Here is a 27,230-nt window from a genome sequence, read left to right as displayed (position 1 = left end):
GCAAAAAAACAGGCCATTTTTGGAAGGTTTGCAGAGTGCAAAACCTTTTTTTAAATTTGCCTCTTCAAAACCTTGGTGCGTCTTAGTGTCTTACACTCCGGTGCATCCTATACTCTGAAAAATACGGTAGCTTTTAGAAGTTTACTATCAGCTATGATACAGAGGTAGAGAGTGTTATAATCTAATACACAAATTATCATCTTCTTTTCTTCCTGCTTCTGTTAGATCCTCTGTAGAAATAGCAGTCTTGGAAGCCCATCTAATTTATGTGGATCCCCTCCTGGTGCAATTGGAAAACCCCATAGTTTGGAAAGCATAGGTTTCCCCACAGATTCAGTAACTACTGCAAGTAGCTATAAGAAGGCACCTGGATTTGAACGGGAAGACCTGGTTGGAGCAGAGTATCTAAAGAATTTCAAATGCCAAGTAGGTATAAATTCCTAGAAAAGGATATTGGATGTATCCAAGTATGCATGCATGCATGTATGATATGTTGATATCATTACTGATAACATATTAGCTATGGAACCAATTGTTGATACTTCATGTTAGATGTGTAGTCTATGGGTGCCTTAATATCTGCTGATAAATCCCTTAGGGTCTGCCTGTCTATCCTAATTTTATAAAGCTACATTAATATTAGTTTTTGTTCTATTGCAAGTTGCAAAATGAAGAGATGCCTTGCAGTATGCTTTTTACTTCCTTGGAATAACTTTTGTATTCCATAAGCAGAATGCCCTTAGATGCCACGAGCCTAGTAGCATCATTGTTAGAAAGCCCTTACATGCCACATGAGCCTAGTAGCATCATTGTTAGAAAATGATTGTGATGAGTGAATTGAAAGGCATACACTTCTTTGAAGTAGACCCAGTCATTCAGAAAAAAAGGAAAAAATGGTGTGGCAAATACCTCCCTGTCTCTGCAATGGTGGTTGCTATAAGAGTACTAACATATGTAAATTGGTTTTAGGACTGACAATGCAGTCAAGTAATGCATACACAATCGTTGCAAGCTTCCTGTCATCGATCTCTGTATAGCAGTGGGCCCCAACCTTTTGGGCACCAGGGACCAGTTCCATGGAGAGAGATTTTTCTGCGGACTGGAGTGGGCTTAGTTTCATGTGCTAACAGAATGAGGCTTTCTTGTTTGCGCAGACTGGTTTCTGGCATGCCATGGTCCGGTGCCAGTCCATGGACATGGGGGTTGGGGACCCCTGCTATATAATGTGGGAATCCAAGAGGTGCAGGTCATGAGAACGTACGTAAAAGCAAGCGTAAAAGCAAGCAAGTATGAAGAGGCTTTTGAGGAAGAGAGAATGCCGTTGCTGGAAAGTATTTGTATTTTAGAGAAAAACAAAAAGAATTAGAAGTCTGGAAAAGTATATTCAGAATAAAGCTATTTGCTCTGTTTACACATCAATTAGACTTGGAAGCTTCAGAAATGAGTCATAAAGTAGACCAAAGTAAAAGTTATGCAAATATAAATTCATCTTTTAGATAAGCAAATGAGAATTTATTCAGAATAGTTCTTGCTTACTGGCTGCCTCATTTAATGACCATTGTGAAAAAAAGAATTCTTATTTTCCTTCAACAATTATGCACATAACTCAAGCCCAATTTGCATAACTCAATTTGCATCTTTAGGCATAGCATTCCCAGATTTTCCTTCCCCTTTACAGAACTTTTTAAATCTATACAAACAACATTGTCTTCCATTTGTTACCACCCTATATTTCACTATCATTTTATCCCATCTCTTCTAGTTTTAAAAAAATAGATATTAAAGAAAAGAGAAAGTATTGGTGTAATATCTTTCATTTGCTAGCTTCAGGAAGTTCCCTGGTTCTTTCCTTTGTAGAACTTAATGTTACAGAAAGCAACGGAATAAGAGAGAAAGTACTGTAAACATCTGAAGAAGTTGACAATTTCAGTAGCATGTAATGTTTTTTCCCCCTTCTAATTTACTGCAGCAGGCAAAAATCAAATCCCATTCCATGGAACATAGAACCCAAGAACAACCTCTGTTACAACCCAAGCAGGTAGGTTACTCCTGGGAAGGCTGCTTAGTTTCTAGAGGCCCATATAGTCTCCTGTGTAGATTTCAGTTGGTGGTATATGTGAAAAGTTAATTGGAGTTGAAAGGGTGTTGACACTTTCCTAAGTGTTTGAGAATCAGTCTGGTTTCTTTCAGATAATACAAAAATAATATGAAGCTGGTGTGAATAGAAAATCACAAACTCAATTTTTGAATACCGCTTGGGCTAGATATATTATTGGAGGAAGGTTCACTGCAATTCACAAATCTCCTTTAGGTCTCTTTTGAATTTTGAATGGCAAGATTATACACAGTCATCATGAATTATATAACTTAATGGTGTGATGCAGCTGACAATATACGTGAACTGTTAACAGTCAGTGGAAACGACTTGCTTCTAAAAGTTGTGGGTGCTCCGATATTGGAGGCTTTTAACGAAAGATTGGACAACCATTTGAAATGTTATATGGTTTCCTGCTTGAGCAGGAGGTTGGACTAGAAGACCTCCAAGGTCCCTTCCAACTCTGTTATTCTGTTCTAAAAGAGTCCCAAACAGTCTTCCTTTATTGTGTTGTGTTGTACTTTGTTGTATTAAATGCTAAGAACCAATCAGCTGCCCTGAGTGTATCTTAGAATTAAAGGGTGTAAGATATAAATGTTAGGAAGAAATACTTTATGACAAGTATATCATTACTTCTCTCTGAATATTCTGTTGCATCATAGGAATACATGAGTGTATTTTCAATACATCAATACATGAATGTATTTTCCTCTTTCAGGATATATTAGGGATTCTTCCAGTTGGCAGTCCACTGACATCTAGCATCTCCTCTAGCATTACTTCTAGTTTGGCAGCAACACCACCAAGTCCAGCAGGCACCAGCAGTATACCAGGCATGAATGCCAATGCCCTTCCTTTCTACCCAACTAGTGACACTGTGGAGTCCGTGATAGGTAATACTGCCTATGCACATTGATGGTGCAGGGAATCCAGAAGAAGAATATCCATTATGGGTGGGAAGCCTTTGGTTGTTTTATTTAGAGGACTTACAGTAGAGACTATGCTTTATTGCTTTGTGACTTGGCTGATGACTTGCATTTAATATGAACTCTTTTCATATTTCATAAATTAAATTATAAAACAGTCTTAAATAACAGCTCCCATAGCTGAATTCTGTAAAAAAATATGGCAAAAACCACAAGCAGTCCTTTATCTTTTTAAAGGCTAATAAATTTATTGTGGAATAAGTTTTTATACAACAATAAACTTATTGGATTGTGACACGGCTCTGCTGTTTTTGCTAGAGCAGACAATGTGACAGGATGGTCAGTGGAAGATCATGATTGCTCCTAAATCTCTGTGTATACTGTATGTGTGTGTAGATCTTGTTTGATGTTCTTCATCATATCCTATATTTCCTAAACTCATAACTCACCAGATTGGCTCAGTGTGCCATTGTGTGGGCCAATCCACTAAAGATTGAGTCCTGTGACATGTATAATCTGTTACTGAGCAGCTGTTTTTATCAATATTAAAAAGATGAAACTTTTCCATTTATGACAGCAATAACAAAACATTTCAAGTGCAGAATTTTTAAAAGATTTTATTTACATTTCTGTTTAAGGGTTCATATGTTACCATATTTAAATTTCTAAGACTTTCCAAGAAGAGTAAGAGTGCAGATTATACAAGGATTACCATTTCTCTTTTTTTAATGTATTATTGCTATTTTTATGGCTGATTGCACAGTCAGCCATATTTTTAAACTGGATTTGGCATTTTTGTCCACTGAGTCCTTCCTGAGAACCTGGGAGAGACAAATATTGTTTAATGATATTAAAGGTATTGTCGCAGGATGTATTCTGTTCCAAGTAAAAGCTGCCTTTTGCAATTGACTATTATTATTATTGATATTTAGCATTGGTTGATACATGTCTCTTATTCTCCAGGTAACCTATTATCATTTTTATTAACTGTTGATGTTCTATTACAGGCCTGGAATGATACAAATAAAAGAGACAACTCTTGCCACTAAATTAAAACACTTACGAAGGATCTGGTGGGGGATATGTTTCTTAATTCTAGACAGGGACTTTCCTACACTTTCTAATAGGAAATTGCTGAGGAAATCTGAAATCCTTTTATGTGCTTTCTAAATGTTCAAGAAGTAACCTTCCAGGCAGTACTTCAAAACTGAATACAAACTATGCAGGAGGGTGAGGGAGGGGAAACATCCATTTTCAGTATCTAAAATTGTTTATTATTTATATTATAGTCTTTATCTTTCTGAAACGACAAAAATGTCACGCATATAGCACAACCCATGCTATGCTTTATAAGGCAACATTTGACAAGACATTAAATACATTGGCTAGGAATACCCCCAGGGATGATCCTGTGCAGGTTTGCTCCATCTCATCCCCAACTGGCAGTGTCCGTGCTACATGGCTGGCTCATTATTGGGCCACTGCTGGCTATCGCCTGTTTCATAGGATATGCTAATACATTTCCCCTCCCTCCCCCCCACCTACACACAACCACTTATATTACTGCTATACACACTTCCCTTCTTTCCACTACCATACTTGCACCTCATTCCTATTGCCATCTCCTCTATCATTAATTGCAATCCAAGTTGCTCTCCATGGTGGAATTCCTAAGTATAGGATTAGTGAATTCCAATCACTATGCATCATGGACACCTAGGTTGCCAGGTGAACTGGGACGGGCACCTGTTATGAAAGCCAACCCTGGATGTACTTCTACCCAAGGTCAAGCTGTACAGCAGGTGTGCAGGGAGATCTGTTTTGCATTGCTGTTATTTCCAGTGTCAATCTATGGGATCAGCCTGATACTGAAGAGACTTAGGATTCAGATCAGGCAACAAAAAAACAATATTGAAAGCTGAATCATTTGAACAACTGATGGCAGCCTTGCATTGTAGATTCTCCAGTCCAGAGCAGTGACATCTCTTCGTGAACTCTTTGGACTTCCCTTTTCCTTGAAGTTGTTGGTCCTTTTTGTAATATATAATTGGTGCCTCTGTCTGGCAGAGTCTGCCTTGGATGACCTGGACCTGAACGAATTCGGAGTGGCTGCCCTGGAGAAGACATTTGACAGCAGCTCGGTGCCCCACACGAGTGGCATCATGATAGGTACATGAAAGCAACAGAGCTTTCTTTGATCTTCTGCCAAGCAGGGTTTGCCCCATCGGCTGGCTGAAGCAGCCTAGCAAGCTCTCAGAACCAGCCCTTACATGACATTGGTTGACGGCCAATGCGGGACCTTAGAGCCAAAGGACCCACATTGGTCGGCAAATCGGAAATATATTTCACTGGTTTCTGATGTCCCAATGACGTTTACGAAATAGGCATGGCTTATTTTGCTTTACAATATCTTAACAGTGGCACACTAAACATGTTCACAAAATTCTGATACAAGACAATCTTGGAAGAGGGGGGGAAATCGGTTTAAATAGTAGGAAACAAATTGGATTGGTATCACTGTTCTGCTGTCACAGGATCATGGCAAGGCATGTCGCCACACATTGACAAATTACCGCTTGTGTATTTCATCCCGTGTATGTGGTCATTTCAAACCAGTGTCTTTTTTTTTTTTGCCCCATGTCTGGTTTTCAAGTGAATATAGTCTATGCAACCTTGCTATATTCTAAGTGTACAGATCCCATTAGCAATTGACAAAACATTTCTTTGTGAACTGAAACTTTGTGCAAACTGGTAAGTGCCTCCTGGCTCACTGCTGCCACTTCCCTTTTTAAAAGGCACATCCATTAGCTTAAACCACCTTGGTATCAGATGATTTATTTATTTATTTATTTATTTATTTATTGCAAAAGAGTTTGCAACTGTCTTTCATCAACACATAGTTTTATTTCAGCATATCCTGTCCTTTAGTTGTTTCTTCAGATTTGAGTAGTTGTGCAAATTAGAATTAGCCTACCAGGTCCCAGTATATGTTCAGGTCTGCTTTCTCCAAAATTCTACTTTGAGAAGATAGTGTTCAACCTAAAACCATTTGACAGCAATGCTATGCCCATATTGGTTTGGGCTAAATCAGTTTGGAAATAAATATGGAGAATATGGCCCAGTGTTGCTTTTCCTTTAGAGTTAGGCCTTGTTCCCATAAGCAGCATCCTCTTTGGTCTCATATATATATGAGTGAGAAATTGGTTTTTCAGATTTATCAGAAAACTTTGTTGCCTTGCAAGTCATCTCAGTATAGCCAGAAGAACAGGTTGGTTGATCTACAGTTGCAACTTTTAGGATAAAAAAGGAGGATGGGAAGTTCTGCGCCATGTAGGAGTCCCTTTAATTTTGAATCTTTCACAGGTAGTGCTATGTGTCCTCAAGCATTATTAAAACTGAGAAAAAAATTATTCTTGTAACACTAACAACTTTCATGGGCTAGTAAGTTTGATTTCTTTTTGACTGTGCCATGCAACTGAGACTCCTCTAACCAAATGGGAAGGTGATTTACCCTGATCCCTTTCCTGTATATGAAGCATAAATAATTGCTGGGCTATCACTTTACTGATCTTTTCTGCTATAACATCGTATGAGTGTGTTTCTCTGGGTAGAAATTAAGCTCCCTTTTTTCCTTTGGCCCAGTGCCTGAATACAGAAATCTGTCCCATTTGCTGTCTCTTAACAAACGTTTATCCTTACGATGGAATGGGAGGTTCAGCTTGCAAGAATATCTTTGGCACAATCTATTAAAAAGTGAAGATGCCATTTAATTTGAATGATTGTTCTTGAAAAAATGTACTTCTTAATCTATATAATTTGACGAACACATATTTTCCCGTTCTGAAAAAAAGCATAAATCATAATTATATTCTAATTATGATATATAAACATGATAATCATTACTAGATACTATAGTTGTCATAATGTGGATAGTAGAAAATTAATTAATTTAAACATGTATATAAATAGTGTCATTATGGAGCTATTAGAATTGAAAATCAGCTGTCTAAATATCTCTTAGATTGTAAGCTGTCCTTTGTTTACTGGAGAACTTCTGTTTCTTAACTCTAACCCTAACCCTAACTCCTAGTGTTTTGCAGCTAACATTCAATAGTTTACTTTTTAACCTTCCTTGGCCGTAGGGACAATTCTTATAAGACCAGCTCTGAAGGTGTAGAAAGATAGAGATTAGAGGAATATTCTGGATTCACCCATCCTTTTACTGGTGCAGAGAGTGAAGCAAACACCTGCTGTTCAAATTCCTGCTGTGCTTCCACTCATAGTTCATGGCTTCTACATTCCCATACTTTCTGTGTGTTCTTTGTCCAGGTGGGAGTTTGCTGCAAAGTTCTGCTCCTGTAAATATCCCTGGGTCCCTTGGAAGTTCTGCCTCCTTTCACTCTGCCTCTCCTTCTCCACCGGTCAGCTTATCATCGCATTTCCTCCATCAGTCTCAGGGACACTTAAGCCAATCAGAAAATACTTTCCTGGGGACATCAGCTTCTCATGGATCATTAGGTAAATGCCCAATGTAAGCATGAGAGTATATCTGTTAACATGTTCACTGTCTATGCCATGTAAGTATTTTGCTTTTTTTTTTAATTAACTTTCATTTGAATGTTCACATTTTTGTTGCCATCTAACATAATGTATTGCTCAGTTTCTGTTTAATCAGAAAAGATTCATTAAATCTAAGGTCAGTGATGAGGATTTAACTTTTTTGAACAGGACTATGTTGCAGACCAAGAATGAATCAAATAAATTTAGTACAGATAGTCCTCGACTTACAATTTGTTTAACATATGTTCAAAGTTACAATGGCACCAAACAAAAGTGACTTACAAGCAGTCCTCATACTTAAAATCATTGCGGCATCCCCTACTGTCATGTGAACAAAATTTGAGCACTTGGCAACTTGCATGTTCTCTGATGACTGCATTGTCCCAGGGTCATGTGATTGCCATTTGTGATCTTCCAGTTGGCAAAATTAAGCAAAGTCAACAGGGAAGCTGGATTCAATTAATGATGGCGTAACTCACATAACTGCTGTGTTCTACTTAACACTCATGCCAAAAAGGTCATAAAATTGGGCAAGACTCAACAACCGCCTTGCTTAGCAACAGAAATTCTGGTCCCAATGTGGTTGAAAGTCAAGTATGACCTGTACCGTCGAAGACTAATAACAAAGGATAATTACTAATTGCGCATGGATTTCAGAGGAAAGACTGAACCTTGAACTTGCATCTGATTTAGTTTGGATAGATGATTTCAGATTGCAACAAATTAAATCTCAAATATGCAAGTAGACCCATTCAATAGACTGAATATAAAAGTTCGCTAACTATGTGAACAGCAGTTCAATTCTCCTGAATTCCATTCTTCAATTCTTGACTGAGGGTTTGAACTCCATAGGAAGATCATTGGCATCATACATGTAATGAGTCCCAAATAGAGTGAAACTGGTTACTGATACGTCTATTAATAATTTATAAAAACTGTATGAATGTGAAATGTCCTTAGTTATAAGGTTTTCACTCACTCAGAATAAACTTGTCATATTGTACCTATATTGCTTTCACTTACAAATATGATTCCTATAAACGAATGTTCTGACAGCACCTGAACAAAATATTTCTCTTTATATGTCAATTTTAAAGCAGCATCTGCTTTATCTTTGTGTTAATCTTACATCAGTAGGCATAGAAGCATTGATTATTTGATCAGATGTTCTAACATTGAACTCTGGCATTAAAATGAGGCCTTGGGACACATTTTGTGTTTAATGAAGGAAGTACTAATAACTGTAGCGCACTTTGCAAATTTGAGCAGTGTGCTGCTTCTATTATATATACACTATGTACGTTAGACTGAGAAATTTAAAAAGCATCCCAGAAGAAAACAATAACAAACCAGTTATTTTTGTTACCAAGGAGACAACACAGACATTTCCATATAATCATCAGGAACTGAGTTTGATTTGATGGAAACTATATCTTTTTAATTATATGTAACCAACCAGACTCCGATGTAGTCATGCTGTGAAACACATTCATTGAAACCAACAAAGGCGTTGTAGATAGCTTATTAGATTCAGTTTACTAAATTAGGCTAATGTTTTACATCCGCAAACCAATATTTACCCCATTTCTTCTACGTTTGTATAGCATAACCGATTTTTATTCCACAATAGGTAAGATATATGAATTAGAAGATTAAGAATTGACTAAAAATTAAGGATTGATAAAAGAATAAGGCGGGAATGTTGTTTCGAAGGTGGGATGAAGAGACCATATGTTTTCACATGTTTGGTCATACGTGTCTGTCGCATCTGTAATCATTTACTTTGAACAAACTCATGCTCCATATATTGCAACACTTGATTTTCAGCCCTGTGCAATTTACACACTCTAGCAAGTAGGGATGGCAGATCAGGCAGATTATAAGAGATGATTGCAGAACAGACTGATGTTTAAGAAAGGACAGAAAGTATAGGATATGATTGAAGGTCCTAAATAAATATATTACACTGAAATCAATACTCAAAAGATTCATTTCTCAGGAATCCTTATACAGTAATACAACTGCATTGATTTTGCTATAAGGTGATTATACCCAGTTCAGAAAAACTCTTTTCCCTGAAAGGAGTACGTATACACACACACTCACACTTACATACACACACACACACACACACACACAGAATATCTGTGCTCGGTTTGCAACATCCGTTATCACATACATACAGAGATCTCCAGCAATGAGCATATGAGCTATTCTTATTGCAGTTGTGTACACTCTGACGTGGATGTAGGTCCTCATTTAATTAGAGTGGAACTGATTTCTAAGCTGTCATGTAAGGATTGCACTGTAAAAGGCATCTCACATAAGGGGCTGCATAAGGCTAATGGGCAGAGGGAAAGATGATCTTCAGTTGAGTAATTTAGCTCCAGAAGTTTTGTTCCTGCCAAAACATAAAACAGCTTTCATGCTTACGAAAACAGTGTCAGCAGTAACATGATAGCAAGTCAACATGATGAATGACCTAAAATATGTAGAATTTTAAGAAATAAATTTTGTTACAAGCATATTTCTTTATGCTTTGAGTTCTTCTGCAATACTGTGTGCCTTCAATTTGGCAATTCTGTTGTGGCCAATTTATTTCAAGGCTATAGCCATGCTTTTTATAGTATAGCTTAAGCACTGCTGCTGAACAGCAAACTTAAACTGAAAGAAAACTATAGTCTGTGTGAAAAAAAACCATTTTCATATGTTGTCTAGAGCAGAGAGATACCTACAAAAACTCATTTGATTTACAGCATCTTTCCTTATCTGAGCAAATGTTTGGTAAGAAATAGATCCTTTCTTATTAGAGGAAGGAGTCTCCGTTGTTCTGCATACTTGCTGTATCACCCTTATATTCTAAAACTAAACACTTCACTCCATTTTTCTGTGTGATCTCTGGCAGAAAGCAGAAGATAATTAGTTTATATCCACCAGATATGGAATGATTGTGTGCTGTGACTTAAATGGAGTAGATCCAGAAGACTACCCTATATCCTTTTCAAGAATGAACCAATTTTACTATCCAAATGTTCTCAGCAGAGCAAATTAGCCAGTCCTTTTTCTCTTAGAGCCAAGGTGGCGCAGTGGTTAAATGCAGCACTGCAGGCTACTTCAGCTGACTGCTAGATCAGCAGTTCAGCGGTTCAAATCTCACCGGCTCAGGGTTGACTCAGCCTTCCATCCTTCCGAGGTGGGTAAAATGAGGACCCGGATTGTTGTTGGGGGCAATATGCTGACTCTGTAAACCGCTTAGAGAGGGCTGAAAGCCCTATGAAGCGGTATATAAGTCTACTGCTATTGCTATTAGAAGTATCCCTGTGTGATACTGAATTTTTACAGTCACACTTTAAATACTATAAAATATAGTGGATTGTATGTCTTTTCCCCTTATTATCAGATTCTGTGCCTTATTCCAGTGCCTTATCTAAAGACACATTGGTCTGTTGTGATGACAAGATTTCTCAAATTAACCTTTGAGGATCTAGTTGAGGGCAATCTCTACATTATTTTAAATTGGTTGATGCTGAAAAACAACAAAACAGAAATAACATTGCTATAGTTTAATATACTCTGTTATAATTTTTCCATGAAATGGTCTGTTAACAATTGTGTATTTGAAATGAAAAGGAAGGTACTGTGATATAGCGGATGCAATACCAAGAAGAGAGTGTTGTGTGTATTTTTAAAATTAAATGGGTAGAGAAAAATTAAATAAGTACCAACATATATTCAGATCCGAGTTTTTAGACTTCTGGCAGCATCATGAATTAGCTGTATGCTACTTTAACTTGGCTTCTGCCCATAGAAACAGCTAAACAAACTCAGATTCTTCCATCTCTCATTTCCTTAATGTGTGAACTGAGGTCTCTTTATTTCTTTCCTAATAAGATAGCGTTATCAATCATAGTTTGGTGTATGTTATGATTCTGGCTTCTTTAGAGCTAAACAAGTCAGAATTTTCAATTGGCATTTAATGGCTGGATCTCAGTGGGTTTCTTTAACTGTTCCCACTAGCAAGAGTAGCCAATCAGGAGTGGTCGGGTAAAAGACAGCAGGCCAGGGTTCGATCATGCCAGAATTCTAAACATATCTAACTTAACATGGCATCAAATATGGTCCTAAAGATATTAACAAAGTATGAAATAATGGGTGACTGTTTCATTTTGTTCTTAAGCATCTGTGCGCTGATTGCTGTTCCCTGAAGCCTAAGCCTTTACCGAGAATTTATGGTATATTCGTTCCTCATGTGCTCTGTGTGAATCTGCACTAGGTAATTCATCCTGTATCTATCTACACTGCATTTGTGGATTAAGTGTACTACAAAACTGCTTCTGGGCATTGTTGGCAGAAGGTGGTCAGCTGCCACTCCTTTTGCTAAAGCTGAAGTGGCAGATTGATAGTGCACGTATATGCATATCCCTCCCAAACGGTTTTCAGATGCAGTGTTGCCCAGTAAAAAAAAAATATGGCAGCATTTTATCCTAGTTTTCAGAAAAAAAAATAGTTTGGGACAAGCAAAAGAAATGTGAAATAACATGCTTTTCTTGTCTCCACGTGAAACAGGTTTAAATGGAATGAACAGCAGCATATGGGAGCATTTTGCTTCAGGAAGTTTTTCACCCAGTACTTCACCTGCATTTCTGTCAGGTCCAGGTGCTGCTGAACTGGCCAGGTTGCGGCAAGAATTAGACGAAGCTAACAGCACGATAAAACAGTGGGAAGATTCTTGGAAACAAGCCAAACAGGTAGTGTGGTTGGCAGGGTGTGTGTGTGTGAGAGAGAGACGGAGGGAGGGTGGTTGGTTGGTTGGTTTCCTAAAGCATTAATAGTAGCCCTAGAGTAATGAGTAATTTGAGATCTGAGAGAGTAGACAGAAGCTCCACTGGCATGATTGATTATGTAATGTAAGCTCCCTACAGATCTTTTTACTAATGGACAAAGAAAAAGATTGATATCTTAGGTATGCAGAGGAGTAGATTTCAAGTTGTGATGCTCAGCCCAAACATTCTTCAGTTCCCAACCTTTTCTGACTTTGCAGAGCAGCAGGTGGGAGAGAAGGGATAGTTTTGCTCGAGCATTAGGCACATGCGCTTGCTGCTTGTGCAAATGGAACATGCATGCACACGCTTGCCTGCTGTTCGCACAAGTGGGAATGTGCGCACCGCGTACGCTCACCTGCCACTTCTGCAGCCCAGTTCTGAATGGCTCAACGCCCAGTAGTGAGCTGCGTCCCAATGGTTGGGGACACCTGCTCTGTGAGTATTAGCTTTTCTAATTTGAATTTTAATTTGGACTCATATACTTAAAGTTTTCATGCAGCTTAACTTGTGCTTCACCTCTAAAATGATATTCTCTTTTCCATCACAGTCTCCAATATACTATTTATTTTTATTTATTTGTTAAATTTTCCGGCCACCCATCTCACTGATGCAGCAGTAGTGCAGTCACTTACAATACTATTCTTGACCTAGGACAGGGATGTCAAACTGGCAGCCCTAGGTTGGCATGCGTCACGTGCAGGCCACAGCCACCCCAGCTCCCTGAAGGGAAAAAAGTCATAAAATGTCATGTGACGACGTGACGCTACGAGTTTGACACCCGTAACTTAGGGGAATAAGAGGGAATGAGGTTGCAACTCCTGTAGAAACATCGGCTAATATTGATTATTTGAACCAATTTGGCTTTTAGATAAGCGATATAACTAAGGATGCTTTGTCAATTTTGGTAGATAACTTAGGGGATATCTTAGGAAATCTCTGAGTCCCTCAGACTGAGAAGGTGCATGTCCACAAAATTGTGCCAGTCACCTCTGAGCAATTACTATACCTCCCAGCCAGGAGTGGGTTCCTGCCAGTTCTAACTTCTTCTATAGAAGAGGTTCCACAAATCTACAGTGCTGTTTAGAACTGGTTCCAGCTTCTTCCCCCCGCCTGTCTGGACATCATCAAGATGAAGAGCAAGATGAGGAATTCTGGGAGTTGAAGTCCGCAAGTCTTAAAGCTGTCAAGTTTGAACACCCCTGGTTTTTTTTTCTAAAGGGTTAGGGGTGCAAGGGTCTTGTAACTTGACCGCTTTAAGACTTGCATGCTTCAAATGCCAAGAGTTTCTGAGCCAACATTTTGGTTGCTAAGCAAGAGCATTGTTAAGTGAGTTTCACCACATTTTACAAGTTGGCCATGTCCACCCAGTCACATGGCTGGCAAGCCACTCCCACCCAGTCACATGGCCAGCAAGCCACTCCCACAAAGCAGGCCACACCTACAGAAGAAGTTCTAAAAAAATTTGAAACCCACCACTGCTCCCCGCCCTCCAATGAGCAGAAGCAAATGGAATTCTAAGAGTGGTCTGAAGTGCTGGCCAAGCAATGGGGGCAGTGTATACTCTTAAACCAATTCATGCGTCTACACTTGTAAGAGAAAAAGCAGACTTAAATGCACATCTGCTTCTCTTGTTGATATTTTGCTCAGCAGATTTTCTTAGAAACACACCCTGCATTTCTCTGACTGCATTCATGTTTCAATGGGTTTGCTTTGTAGGAATTCGTACAAATAGGAAAACTGATCTGCATAGAAGGCATTTGAAAGGATAGGCAAATGATGTGTCATCAGGCGATAGAAGAAGTCAGTCCCCCCCCAAACTGCAAATGGCTAGAAACAGCTGTTTTTCGTCATATGAAACGGTTAAGAGAAGCTACTAATATTACTTTACTTTGGATACACAGGCCTGTGATGCGTGGAAAAAAGAAGCGGAGGAAGCTAGTGATCGTGCAAGTACAGCAACCGTAGAATGTGAGTTAGCCCGGGAGCAGAGAGAGACCTTGGAACTGCAAGTCAAGAAACTCCAGGAAGAAATTGAGCGGATCCATACTGGCCAGGACCCCCAGTTCCTGCGCTCATTCTCTGATTTAGAGAATCTCTCCTTGTCCACACTCTATAATCTCCAAAAACAGTTGCGTGCCAATTTAGAAAGAGTTGATAAGGTGAGTTTGAAGTGGAGGTTTGGAAACTTTAGGTCGCATTTAACTCATGATGGGATTTTTAATAAGTTAAATAAACAATGAAGTTTAAATGTTGGGCCCTATTTTTCTGAAAGGAATAGCAGAAGATTTTCCCATCAGGATGCAGCTCTTCTCAGCAGAAGAAGGAATTGGGGGAGGGAAAGGTTCTTCAGGCATGATGAAGTACAAGGAAGCTGCTGTTCAGATCAAAGGGAGGATGGGCTTTTACCTTGAAAACAGGGTTAAGTATAGATAGTCCTCAACTTACAATCAGTTATTTAACTACTCTTTAAAGGACCTCCTGGAAACTACTTATAACACATTTTTGGAGCTACAACGTGAACATATTTCGGGCACTTGGCAACTGGCTCACCTTGATGCCATTTCCCTCATTCCACTGTCACATCACCATGATTTGCATCATTTTTGGTTGGTTTCCAACTTCTTGGTGCCAGCAAAAAATGTCTGTTGGGGAAAATGGATTCATTTAACAATCATGTTCATTTAATAATGACTGTGTTTGCTTAACAACCACAGTGTTCACTTAACAACCTTTATAAAAAGAACAATCCCCTGGTGCCTCGACTTACAACTGCAACAACCTAAGTCTAATTCCAGGTTCAATTCTGGTCGTACGTCAAGGACTACCTGCAATGATTAAAGTCTCAATGCATTATTTGGTTTCCCTGCCCTTATTTTAAGACACTAAAGGCAAGGAAAAGGGAAATTGGTCAATAGTTTTTAAAAAGTATTGTTACAAAAAATGTCTCCAGTTCTTCTATTATATTTTAGTATAGTGTCTAGTTAGTGCAAATACTGTAGGAAAAACATGGGAGAAATTATGGACCTCTTTCACCCCAAACTGTAACTAGTCTACAGTATACATTTTCTTTCCCCTCAGCCTTTAGCTTACTTTGTTTAGAGTTGAGGAAGATGAGGATAAATTCAGTCATCTGTTGAATAAAAACAGTCTGGCCAGTCTGCTTTTATTCTTGGCAGTAGTTTGTAACCTATTCTACATCATGAAGTAGTAACTCAGTCTCCCAAGCTACTGGTAGCTTTCCAGTGGTGACTTTTAACCTTACAGGGAGGAAGGGTGTTTCTACTCCCATTTTCACTTAGGCAGCACAAAGCTCCCCAAATCAAGCAAAAATTTCATCATCCAAACCTAGCAATTGTTACCATATTTTATGGGTTGTGAGGGAGTGCCAAAGTCGGATGCTGGCAATGGATTGCCCACCTCTCTTATTCTTTATGGTTGCAGATCAGGCCATTTTTCATCTAATACTTTCCTGGATCGAGGGGTTAGTATATCAAGGGAGTCCATTTATTTGACAGCTCTGCTGAGCTGCAAAATAAGTTCCAGAAAGAGGATATAGAAGGAGGAGGAGGAGGAGGCTACCTACCCAATTAGAGGAACACAATGTTCTGACCTAGGCTTCCTGATAAAGCATAAATCACACGCTTAGTCCCCAAAACCCTCTTTTTATTTAAATGGCTGGGAATTATGTTCATTCACAACCCATAATGAGTCACAAACAGTTTGTGACGAGTCTGACAGAAGTCTGCCACAGTCTTTCAGGGTAAGGCTGATAAGTACCTACCTTTATCTCCCTTGAAACGCAGCCAGAGACCTGATTGCCAATTAGTTTTGCAAGGCCCAACGGAGCACAGAGTCAAGCTGAGTTTCTCAGAGTTTGAACTGAACAGAATGAACAAAATTGCTTCCTGCAAAGGCTCACGTCCGTTTGCTTCTCTTTTATGTCTTATGGGAGGGGCCAAGCCTTACTCCCGAGTCGCCCTTTTTGTCTTAATTGTTCTTGCCTTCTGGAAGCTCTGCTCATGTGCACAATGGGAACAGGCTCACATTGTTGTTCTGCCTCGCTGATGTCAGGCTCCAGAGGCAGCACATAACTCCCAGATGGCCCCTGGCCCCCTCTCTGCCTCCGACGCAGAGCCCTCGTCCGAGCATTCCCCAGACTCCAGGACTGGCCCATGTTCCTCCCCAACCTCCTCACTGTCTGCTGCCAGCTCCGCAGGCTGCTGGCGGACGACAACACACAAGACTGGATTGCTACATAGAAAACTGGGCAAATGAAATATCCTTCTGAGTCCCCCTCCCCCAGCCCCTTGGACTCTCTCTGGCTCCTTCAGTAGTTGCTATTTGAATGTAGAAGAGTTGTCGTTGAGGGCCATTCAGTTTTACTAACAACCCCCCTTTGCTTCTCCTTTCTCCCATCCCACTTCTTCTCTTTTCAGGCAGTGTTTCAGATGCAGTCGGTGAAATGCCTCAAGTGCCAGGAAGAGAACCGGGTGGTACTACCGTGCCAACACACTGTGCTGTGTGAAACATGTGCCGAGGAGGGTGAATGTCCCATCTGCCATCCCAACAGGCCACATGCTCTCCAGTCGTGACTGTACTAGGACATTTGTTTAGCATATCACATAGAATTTTTAAACTTTTTCATATATATATATATATATATATATATATATATATATATATATATATATATATATATATATATATATATATATATATATATATATCTGTGTGTGAATGTGTGTGTATATATGTACGTATGCACACACACACACATAAAAACAAAATATTAGTTGCAGAGCACTTTTTTAATACTTTGCATCTCCCATTTAAAGGATCCCTGCTCCCCACCCATGCAGTCCCATGAATTCTAACACATTAGGGACTTTTAGAGCAGTTTTTTAATATAGATCAAAGGGCCATTTGCAAAATCTGTTTCTCTTCCCTCCCTTTTTTATTTAGGAAATAATCCTTTTTTAGCCTTTTCTGGAGAGATATTTAGAGGGAGGATGAAGAGAGTTTGCAAGTGATTTCCAAGCTAAGGATTGGGCTTTGGGGGAAGAGAAAAGATAGAAATAAATTTTTGATTCACTTCCTTCCTTCATACTATAATATTTAGTATTTTTATTTGTATCACAACCATTACAGGTGTGCAAAGCCTTTGAAGCAACTCTTTTGCAATGCACAAAAAGGCAAGACATCTTTCTTTGAATTGCTAAAGCGGCTGTATCTTTTGTAATGCTCACTTCAGGAGTGGCTTTCAAAGCTGCTGGGTAAATTTTACAAAAGATTAATTTGCTTTAACAATTGGAAGAGTGATGCTTTCTTCATGCTATGTGCTTTCTGAAACACTTCTTTCACAGGCTTTATGCAGCCATAATAATCTTACCCGTGCCGGTCAGTAGTCCCTGCCTATGAGCCTCAATTATACAGCATTCATGTGGCCTCCAGTATTGTGAAAGTTTCTTGACTTGTCTCTTGGAAAACCAAAAGTTCCTTTTTTGAAAGTCATTTTGCATACTTCTTTAATTCTGTCCAAGGAATAAAATCACAAAACACACTGTAGAGGTGAGGCCAATGTCAACATACTTTTTTTCATCAGCATTACTCTGCAGTAAGACTTTGAGAAACTTCAGTAGCACTTTTGAGTGGAACCTTGTAAAGAGAAACGTTCAAATTTGTAAACTGCATTATCATGGAAGTAAAGAAGGGCTTCAGAATCAGGCTTTAATAATGGAGCCCCCTGGAGTCTTTTTGGTTTGTCTAAGAGAAGTTTATAACTCACCAAACAAATTACAATCCATTAAATTTCCTAGCTTTTGCCTCCCTGCAGAAATTGAGCATTTTGGTTTTTTTAAAAACTCAGAGTACAGATTGTAATACATAGTGGGCTGTGCTTAGCTCAGTTATCTAACTTGTTTAGTATTGAATGCTTGGTATTTCTTGCCAGTAGGAAGAAACAAATCCACACATTTACTTTATCATTCTTATCTATGAATGGTGCTGTTATAAGTGTAGTTAAAAGCAAACACTATTCTATAGTTCAGAGAAGGATGGCCCTTTGTGCATTCAGAAATGGGGAAGATGCAGATTTGCACCACAAAATCACCTTTCCTGAATTGCGCAGCACTTCATATTATTAACTTAGGGCAAGTTGTCACCAACACAAACATGGGCAGAATGTCATGGAGAAGATAGTTACTGGCTATATTTTTGTCTGCCTGCCATAAGGCAATGTGGTTTCTTTTCCTATCTTTATCCACATTTAATACAAGAAAGCATCTGATAAGGTTTACGTAGCATAGCTGATGACCTTTGTTAGAGTTTCAAGCTGAACAAAAGTTGGAGTCCCTAAACTAGCAATTTCTGCAAAAATACAGAGATAATGGTTAAAAAGACACATAAAAAAGACAGTTTTGCAAACACTTAGAAGCCCTTGTATATGTTTGGTCACAGGACGCAAGTTTTCCATGTTTCACACAACATAAATAGCTGGAAGTGGTGAATGCAACAGTGCAGGATAAAAATTGATGAAGAATGTAAGATATCACACCATCCTCCTTTGCAATTAGTTAGCTGTTTAGGAATTAAAGCTCTTAATCCACTTTAACTTATTGTGATAGATTTATCATGAACACCACAAGGGCCACATTTCACCACATGTAAGAGAAAGAGAAGGGAAAGTTATGCTCAGAAACCACACTGCTTCAGTTCCAAAATACATTCCTTTTTCCTTATTACTAGGAAATTTTCTCATTTCCTTGAAATTTTTAAGCTTTCCTTGAGCATCTACATTAGCTGTTCTTCGGGGATCAATTACGTTAATCCCATGTTTCACTAGTCACCTTCTTGTGACCATTCTCTTGGAGATGGGAATTTTTTTTGAGCCTGCACAGGATATACCCTGTGTTTGGAGAATCCAAAGAATGATTCTAGAGAGGAGAGGAGGGGAGAAGAGATGGGTCTTTACTCTCCTGCACTTCTATTTTGGCATTTATACCGCCAGTGAGAAATGTTTTCCTTCCTACTGCTTTTTTTCACAGAGTATCTCCTAACTTAACCCTTAGTTTAGCATCACCATTACCTCCCTTGGTAAGTACAAATTCCCTTTCTGGCTGGGTACCTGCCAGCAGACAACTCAAATGAAGATAGTGTATATCATCCCCAAATGACTAAAATGTCTGAATTTCTAAGCATGTTCCTTGTCGTGGACTTATTAGACAAGTACATAAATCAGACAATACAGGCAATATTTTGTCTTGGACTGAAATGACCACTCTTATTATCCACTTTCTGGATGCAGTGCATCCGGTCCAGAGGAATACATAAGTTTGGCTTGTTGTTTAAAACAGATGGACAGTAACTAACTGTCTTGAGTAACTTGAGTCCCAGGCAACAATCAGCTGTGTTTGCAGGAGTAGCCATTTATTTCCCATGCTTTTGTGGGCCTGCATGAATTAAATGTCCAGGCTCTAAGCAGATCATATTAAAAATCAGTTTAAAAAAGCCAAAAACATGCAGAATAATTCTAAGCATGTTTACACAGAATTTAGCCAAACTGAATTCACTGGAACTTGCTTCCTAGCCGATGTGCTTCAGATTGCAGCATCAGAATCACTTCCTTTGAGAATCCATGTGCACTCTCTCCAGAGTGTTTTACAAAGAAGTGTCAACTCACTGATTATGTTGATAGTTCGATTGTGTGTGTTAAGTTCTAAAAAAATGATATTGGGGCCTAAATCCAACATACTTTCACTGAAATTTATGGAATAGAATATTTCTGTTTTAAAATTTGTATCCAGTGAATGTGTTGTCCTACTGTCCCGGAGTGATAGAGCTCTCACTGCAGTTCTTATTCAGACAAGCGCAACAATTTCCAGATGATGAAAAACAACAGTCCAGTCTACAAGGACTCTAATCTGCCACTTTGCACTGAGAGTTGTTTAATGTGTAAAAGTGTAATATTTAGAATTTAATCTCACTCCCTTGCTCACCGGTCTTTGCTTTGTTTGCAGTAGTTGACCCACTTTTCCCTAACCTGAAAAAAGCACTGGAAACCCTGTCTTCAGAAGAGGGATCCAGTCATTCACCATCAAGATAGTTTTTCCATACGTAATTCAAGTACATCATTAGATTTCCTTCCATAATTCCGCCCTTCTATATTTGGAGGGGTTAAATATGCATTCCCAGATAATCTCAAAGTGCAGCTCTGGTTAGGGTTTTTTTAAATTAACTTTTATGTTTGATAAAACTGCTTTTTTCAATGTGTATGTTGTACTAGTATCTGTTGTTTTCTTCATTTTTAAAAAAAAACACTTAATTGGCTTTTTTATGTATGGAGAGACATTGCTGGCTGACTCTTGTAGCTGTGTTGTTTTTGGTTATAGCCTTTGAATGTCTGTGCCATGAGGCATCCCTGATCTCCGTGGTCAGGAAACATGCTTCAGTCTTAAAGAAAGCTTGTTTGTTTAAAATATGTGAACATTTTTTAAAAAAAATACATACAGATACAATACATTTAAATTATGGGGAATAATACTCTGCTGGAAATGTACTAAACTATTTTGGTAACTAATTTAAAAATAATAGGAAATAAAATCTTTGAATCGGGTCTATAGTGTTTATACAGAATTACAGTCATTTGCAGATGCTCTGGTGGTGACTGATTTGTAACACTTACTTTTGTAAACATTGTGTTTTATTGCTTCCTCTGCCTTTCTATGTGATTGTCCATAGTGAATTGTTGACTTTGTGGGATGATCTGATTTATCCTGAATTGCCATAGCTTTATTAAATTCAGCAGAATTCTTTAGGAAGTGTGCCACTATTACACTTGGTGTCACTTAAATTTAGATTTTTTTTAAAAAAAATCTTTTTCCAAGAAGTGACAACTCTGTACAATATTGTTGATTACCCAATTCCTATCCCCAACTCCATTGGCAAATTTGCTGGTGGAATGTGAAAAAGAAATTGTGTGTGAAGCCAGCTATTTACATGCATGCCACAACCTACTCTGTCTGTCTTATTTTGAAGGACCAAAGAATACAAGAAAATTTAAAAATTCCCCCATTCTTATAAATAGCTTAACAGATTCTTATCCAATTATATCCCCTTCACCTGCCTCATTGATATCAGTATTGTACTTGGGCAAGAGAATATAACAGTAGATTGGTTTTATCTAAACCCAGGAATCAGAAGGACAAGTATATCTCTATCCCACTCTTTTAAAAAGCACTTTTTTTAAAAAAAATATGCTAGATTTCTATGAATTTTAATATTGAAAATGAAATGCCTGAAATGTGAATGTTTTATTAGTTATCAAATGGAAAAGCAAAAATGGCTTCTCTGTTTTTTAAAGATTTAATTCTGTATTAAATTTCTGTATAGGTAGTTTTGTTTACTGGATGATTGGGAGCAATTCTACTCTATCCTGCCAGCAATTGTCCATTAGAGGATCTGCGCAGTTCCTCTCTTTTAAAGCAACAGATTCAATAGCTTCTGCCTGTCAAAAATTGAGTTCGTGACTAAATCATCCCTAATAAAATGCCGAAGGAATTGTGTTTGGATTATGGAATTCCCCACACAGTTGAGTACAAAGCCTCTCATCTCCCAACTCTGTTTTTTGAGCAAAGTCCTAACTAGAAAAATGTAATGTATTTCCACTGTCCAAAGGTCTTATGGAGTTGGAGGTCTGGCTATTAATACTATTCACTAATCCAAACTAGATGTTTTTGTCTTGCTCTGAATATGAGAAAATGAATGTTGTATTTGCAAAATCCACCTTATTTAGATAGAATAGATCATTAAACCTACAATATGAGGTATAATAGGATAGTTGATTAATTGAAGAATTAATAGGGAAGCCTCTAAATGCCGACATATGTTCCTTCCTTTTAAGATGAATGGTTTTGTGAAGATGAGGGATTGCACCTTTCAGTCAAGCATTGCTCCACATCTGCAGGGCTCCAATAGAAGAGATAATGGCCCCTTGCTTGTGCTTACCCTCTCCTCTTCCTCTTCTCCAGTGCAAGTATGAAAAGAAAGTTGAATTCATTTACATCCATTTGAAACACAGCTTGCTATGCTGTTTGAACTTCTACAACTGCCTTTAGTGTTAATTGTGGTTAATCGAAACAAACCATCATTAAAATATAGCTTGAGAAACTAATTACTTTTTTCACTAAGGTTAACTGCAGATTTGTGTTCAGACATAATACAAAAATATAATTAGTTAAAATTAAAAGTAGAACTTTTGAAGAGAAATGCACAAACTCAAAGCTAATGTGGGTCACCTTGTTTTTTAAAAAAATCACAGTTCAGTCATAAAGAGAGAGCAGAACAAAGACTCCACATGGAAGGCTTGCAACTATTTCCTAAATATAGGAGATACATTTCCTCCTTTTATAACCAGTGTGTGTGAGGAAGTCTCTTCGTTATAATTTTTAATTCTTCCCCATCCCCTCAGTATATAACCTTTGAAGTAATTCAATGAGAACATAGATGTTTCTGGTGAGAAGTATTATAAGTGAAGTGTTCCTAAAATCTGGTGACTTATGGATCAAAAATCTCTATGGGGCTTCCCCACTTTATAGCTTCCAGTGTTTTAAACAGAACATAAATAATACAATATAAATTCTTAAAAACTACATACTGCAGTATTTATGGTGGCACTTCTTGACCAGTCACTTTCCTTGAATTTTCCATGGTGGGGAGGGTAGCTGGTGGAGGGAAAGCTATTCCAATCTCTGGAGAAGTCAGCCAAAAGATAATAATAGATGGTGTGTACAATGTGGTGTTTGATTACATTATTATAGACTGTAATGCGGAACTGTGATTTCAGCTATTGTTCTTTCTCGTACCCTGTATATATGTGTTGTTTGGCTGTCCAGAAACCTGATTTTAGACACTCTTGGCAAAGTGAATTTGCATGTGGAGCTGAAACAAAATGCAATCTTATGTCACAATTTCCAAAGGCAGGATGGATTTTCTAGAAGACAATAAGTTTTTTTTATTTTTTTGCTAAGAAAAAAAGGTAGCCATTTTGTTTGTGCATATGTTTGTCTGTATTAGAATGTATGTACCTGTTGTGTCACTTGGATTTTAAGAGAGTATTTACTTCATATTTAGAAGGTAGGGAAGTAAGGAACAATTCCCTGCATATTAGTAGTATTAGTATCTCACTAGAACAGTTTTTTTCTGTTCAAACTTCAGAAAAGTAATAATATAGTAAGTGATGGCAAAGCTTGACAGAGCTTGTGCCTGAAGAGTATTTTGTGGGTTGTATGTCAAGAAACCTATCTGTCACCTTTTTAGTTTTGATACTATGGAAACCATAATATGGCTTTAGAGAATTCTGAAGACAGTGTACAGTAAAATGAGTTAATATTGTATTCATATACTAAAATGAATTAATATTGTATTATATAATTCATTCCCCATTATGTATAATACAGATGATAGGATTTTAGGATGTTTTTTTAAAAAAATGTTTATGGTATAAAGACAAAATTAAAAGAGACTTGGGCTTTTTCTCAAATCCTAAATTCTCATTTTAAAAAAATGGTTATTACTGCCAATATTCCCATTTCTAAGAGTCCACAGGGGGGGGTGGGAATTCTAGACCTAAGCAAATCTTCCTCCTTGGTGCTTCTCTTGTTTTCTTCACACTGTCATAACTTTGGTACTGTTCCTGAAAGGCAGCAGATTCTGTACTAAAGTATCCGAGCTGGTTTTCTTTCATTCAACTGCCTAAAATCTCAAATCACACATTTTTGTTTTGCTGTTTGAGACATTAGAGCATTTTTGGCTTTGGGAATGGGCTGGTTTTGGGCTTCATCATAGTGGCTTTGTGCCTTCAGGCAGGTCTTAGCAATAGCAATAGCAGTTAGACTTATCTACCGCTTCATAGGGCTTTCAGCCCTCTCTAAGCGGTTTACAGAGTCAGCATATTGCCCCCACAGTCTGGGTCCTCATTTCACCCACCTCGGAAGGATGGAAGGCTGAGTCAACCTTGAGTCGGTGAGATTTGAACCGCCGAACTGCAGATAACAGTCAGCTGAATTGAAGTGCCACTGCGCCACCTCGGCTCTTGTTGTTGAGGTCTTGTTGAAGTTGGTCCAATAGCAATGGCTTTGACTCCCCCACCCCACTTTTTCTTTTTGCCCTGCAATAAAAATAAGAGTATGGATAGGGGCAGCAATTTTAGCACTCCCGTGACCCAGCACTAGTTGACTCTAGTGAAACTTTGTAATGGCTGAAGATGAGGCAATTGCAGACTGTTGAACACTTAGTCTGAAGGTCTCAGAATGGTGAGTGGAGATGCTGGCTTTCTGGAAGGTTACTCAACACCCAACTGTAAATAATGGTGCTAAAAACTGCTAACAATATTAACCAGGAATTTTTCACATTTCTTTGTTCCAGTCTGGTATCCCATCAATCTTCCCATCACAGTTGAAAAAAGGAAACAAAGGCAGGCCTGTTTAATAAACAGATTACTGTAATATCTGTCTCTTCATATGAGCTGGACAATTAATTCTGCTAATTTTAAGATCGGGATTTAAAACTGAAGGCTCCATCATAGAAATTTAGCAATTATATATTTAACCATACTGAGATTTACTGATATCAGCAGGATAAATCAATCATAAATAACTTGAGAGTCAGTAAAATTAGGTGCAGTACAGTAACTTTCTCTGGATTGAGCTACATTCCATAATATTTGTATTTGCACTTGTCCAGATAGTCTTTATATTTCTGTCTGTAATGACTCAGATTTAAGGTGTTCATCTTTGGATGAATATAATCCCATTTCATACAAGGCTAAGAATAGCTGGTGGCTGATTGGACAGTGGGGCATTCATTCTAATATAGCTCATGGAATAGCTCAGAATAGGGCTATCCCAAAGGTGCTTTTTCAAGAGGCAACTGGACTTTGTTTTTCTTTGAAGGTGTTTCGTTTGTCATCCAAGAAGCTTCTTCAGTTCTGAGAAAACGAAATGTCTTCAAAGAAAAACAAAGTCCAGTTGCCTCTTGAAAAAGCACCTTTGGGACAACCATGACCTGAATGATTGAGAATCTCCATAGAAGGAATAGGGCTAATTAAAAATACCGCACTATAAAATTAGTATGAAATTATCAAGTTGTTTCTATAATAGTTTCACATTGTCAAAGCTAGGACTGCAGCAGGTCGGAATACCACGGGTCTGCTTATTTCCTATTGAGCAGTTGCAATTCTTAAAGTAAATTCTCAACGTGAAAGAAGCAGGACAGTATCAACTCCATTTCTTAAGTAGCTGGACATCAATCTTTTCAGTCCCTAACCTTTTCCTATTGCCAATGCAAATGACAGGGGGCATTCATTCATTCATTCGCTTTTTTATTCTGCCTTTATTACTTTATAAGTAACTCAAGGTGGCAAACATGCCTAATATCCCTTCTTCCTTTTCCCCACAACAACAATCTTGTGAAGTGGGTTGGGCTGAGAGCAAGTACTGTCTCAGTCACCCAGCTGACTTTAATGTCTGAAGCAGGATTAGAACTTGAGTCTCCTGATGTCTAGGCTACCACCTTAACCACTACACCAAACTCTCCTGATTGTGTTTCCAGGTGTTTCTGGAACTTGTAATCCCAACACATCTGGAGGTTAATTGGCCAAGAAAAATCCAACCTGACTTTTTTATATATATATAAAAAGGAAAATTATTGGTTTAAGGTGGATGTGAAAAGGAGATATCCAAACAGTTAGAGGAACAAAGTTCTTATTCCTTGTCTTCCCAAAACTTTGGCAAATTCTTATAGAGTGGGAGCAGAGGAGAAGAAAATCTTCCATCTCTCGCATGGTCTCCCCTTCCAAAATTAAGTTGAAATTGCTGCTGTTTTGGCTAAAATAGTTCATTCCTAAAATCACCTGCACTGGGTGTTCGTAGCATTAATTTTTTTAAAAGGAGTTGCTGCAGAGAGAACAAATGATAGGCTTGATGGCCTAAAAGTCAGCTAGGATTAATAATTAACACCATGGCAGGTCAATCTATAGATGGAACCATATTATTAGCATCATTTCTTTGCCTGAAGAAAGTTTCTGTTCCTTAGAATTTTTCTCCCAATTAAGACATCAAACAATTGGCTTTTCAAAATATTTTTGACAGGTTTTCTCTGTAAAAGCTCCTGCATAAGCCAAGCATTCATGCATTAGGATGTTTTTCTTAGGAATCAGTAATTGATTAAAGATGGCATAGCGGTTACACATATTGATAACTTTTTTGGTAAGAGGTATATGACAGATGATTGAATGGTTGCAGTGCTGTTTAATTTATTCTTAAATTATCTGAAATGCATCATTGTTTTAAAAGCCGCCAAATTATTCAGAATGGTGGTTTATATCAAAGCGGCCTAAAATTGATTTCTCTGTGCAAGGTAAACTCACAGTTGAATTAAAAATGAAATCATGTTAAGCATAAGTTGAATCACTTTGAGGCTAGGGAGATTCCTAACTTTTCATATACACATAAGTAGTGGTAAGTCTCTTGGTACATTAAAGATGATAATGCATCCATTATCATGGATGTTGTATTTTCGTTTTACCAATAAAATCTTATTAAAAAAAAATTAAGATGATAATGCAACCCGATGAAGTGGGTTGCAACCCAATGAATCCATTTATATCCTACTAAAACTCATTATATCTTTAGACAAAATGATGCATTTTGGGCAATTCTTGAACCAAGATACTCCAAATGGGCTTACTTACAGAATGCATCCAAAATCTGGGACCCATGATTCCTAAGGAATGAAATTTGGGGGAAATTTGGCTGTTACAGTGCTACTGGT

At 38.1% G+C, this 27,230-nt stretch overlaps 1 protein-coding gene across 4 annotated transcripts in view; it reads left to right on the top strand.

The window, feature by feature from the left end:
* Positions 1 to 17,055, top strand: part of UNK (unk zinc finger) — a 66,263-nt gene extending 49,208 nt beyond the window's left edge. The window contains exons 10-17 of one of the 4 annotated variants that reach the window (XM_087709914.1): positions 226 to 426; positions 1,970 to 2,038; positions 2,814 to 2,988; positions 5,089 to 5,190; positions 7,351 to 7,539; positions 12,232 to 12,329; positions 14,306 to 14,563; positions 16,841 to 17,055. In XM_087709914.1, coding sequence (XP_087566040.1) covers positions 226 to 426; positions 1,970 to 2,038; positions 2,814 to 2,988; positions 5,089 to 5,190; positions 7,351 to 7,539; positions 12,232 to 12,329; positions 14,306 to 14,563; positions 16,841 to 16,996 — 1,248 coding nt within the window. In that variant the 3' untranslated portion in view covers positions 16,997 to 17,055. Of the gene's footprint in view, positions 1 to 225; positions 427 to 1,969; positions 2,039 to 2,813; positions 2,989 to 5,088; positions 5,191 to 7,350; positions 7,540 to 12,147; positions 12,330 to 14,305; positions 14,564 to 16,840 lie in introns of all 4 variants that reach the window. The other 3 variants (XM_087709916.1, XM_087709913.1, XM_087709915.1) reach the window with 3 other exon arrangements.
* Positions 17,056 to 27,230: the final 10,175 nt, after the last annotated feature.

This window comes from Thamnophis sirtalis, unplaced genomic scaffold, assembly GCF_051295495.1.
Source record: "Thamnophis sirtalis isolate CommonGarterSnake01/CBP01778 unplaced genomic scaffold, rThaSir2_p1.2 scaffold_3, whole genome shotgun sequence".
Lineage (NCBI taxonomy): Eukaryota > Metazoa > Chordata > Lepidosauria > Squamata > Natricidae > Thamnophis > Thamnophis sirtalis.
This window is presented reverse-complemented; position numbering and strand designations above follow the sequence as displayed.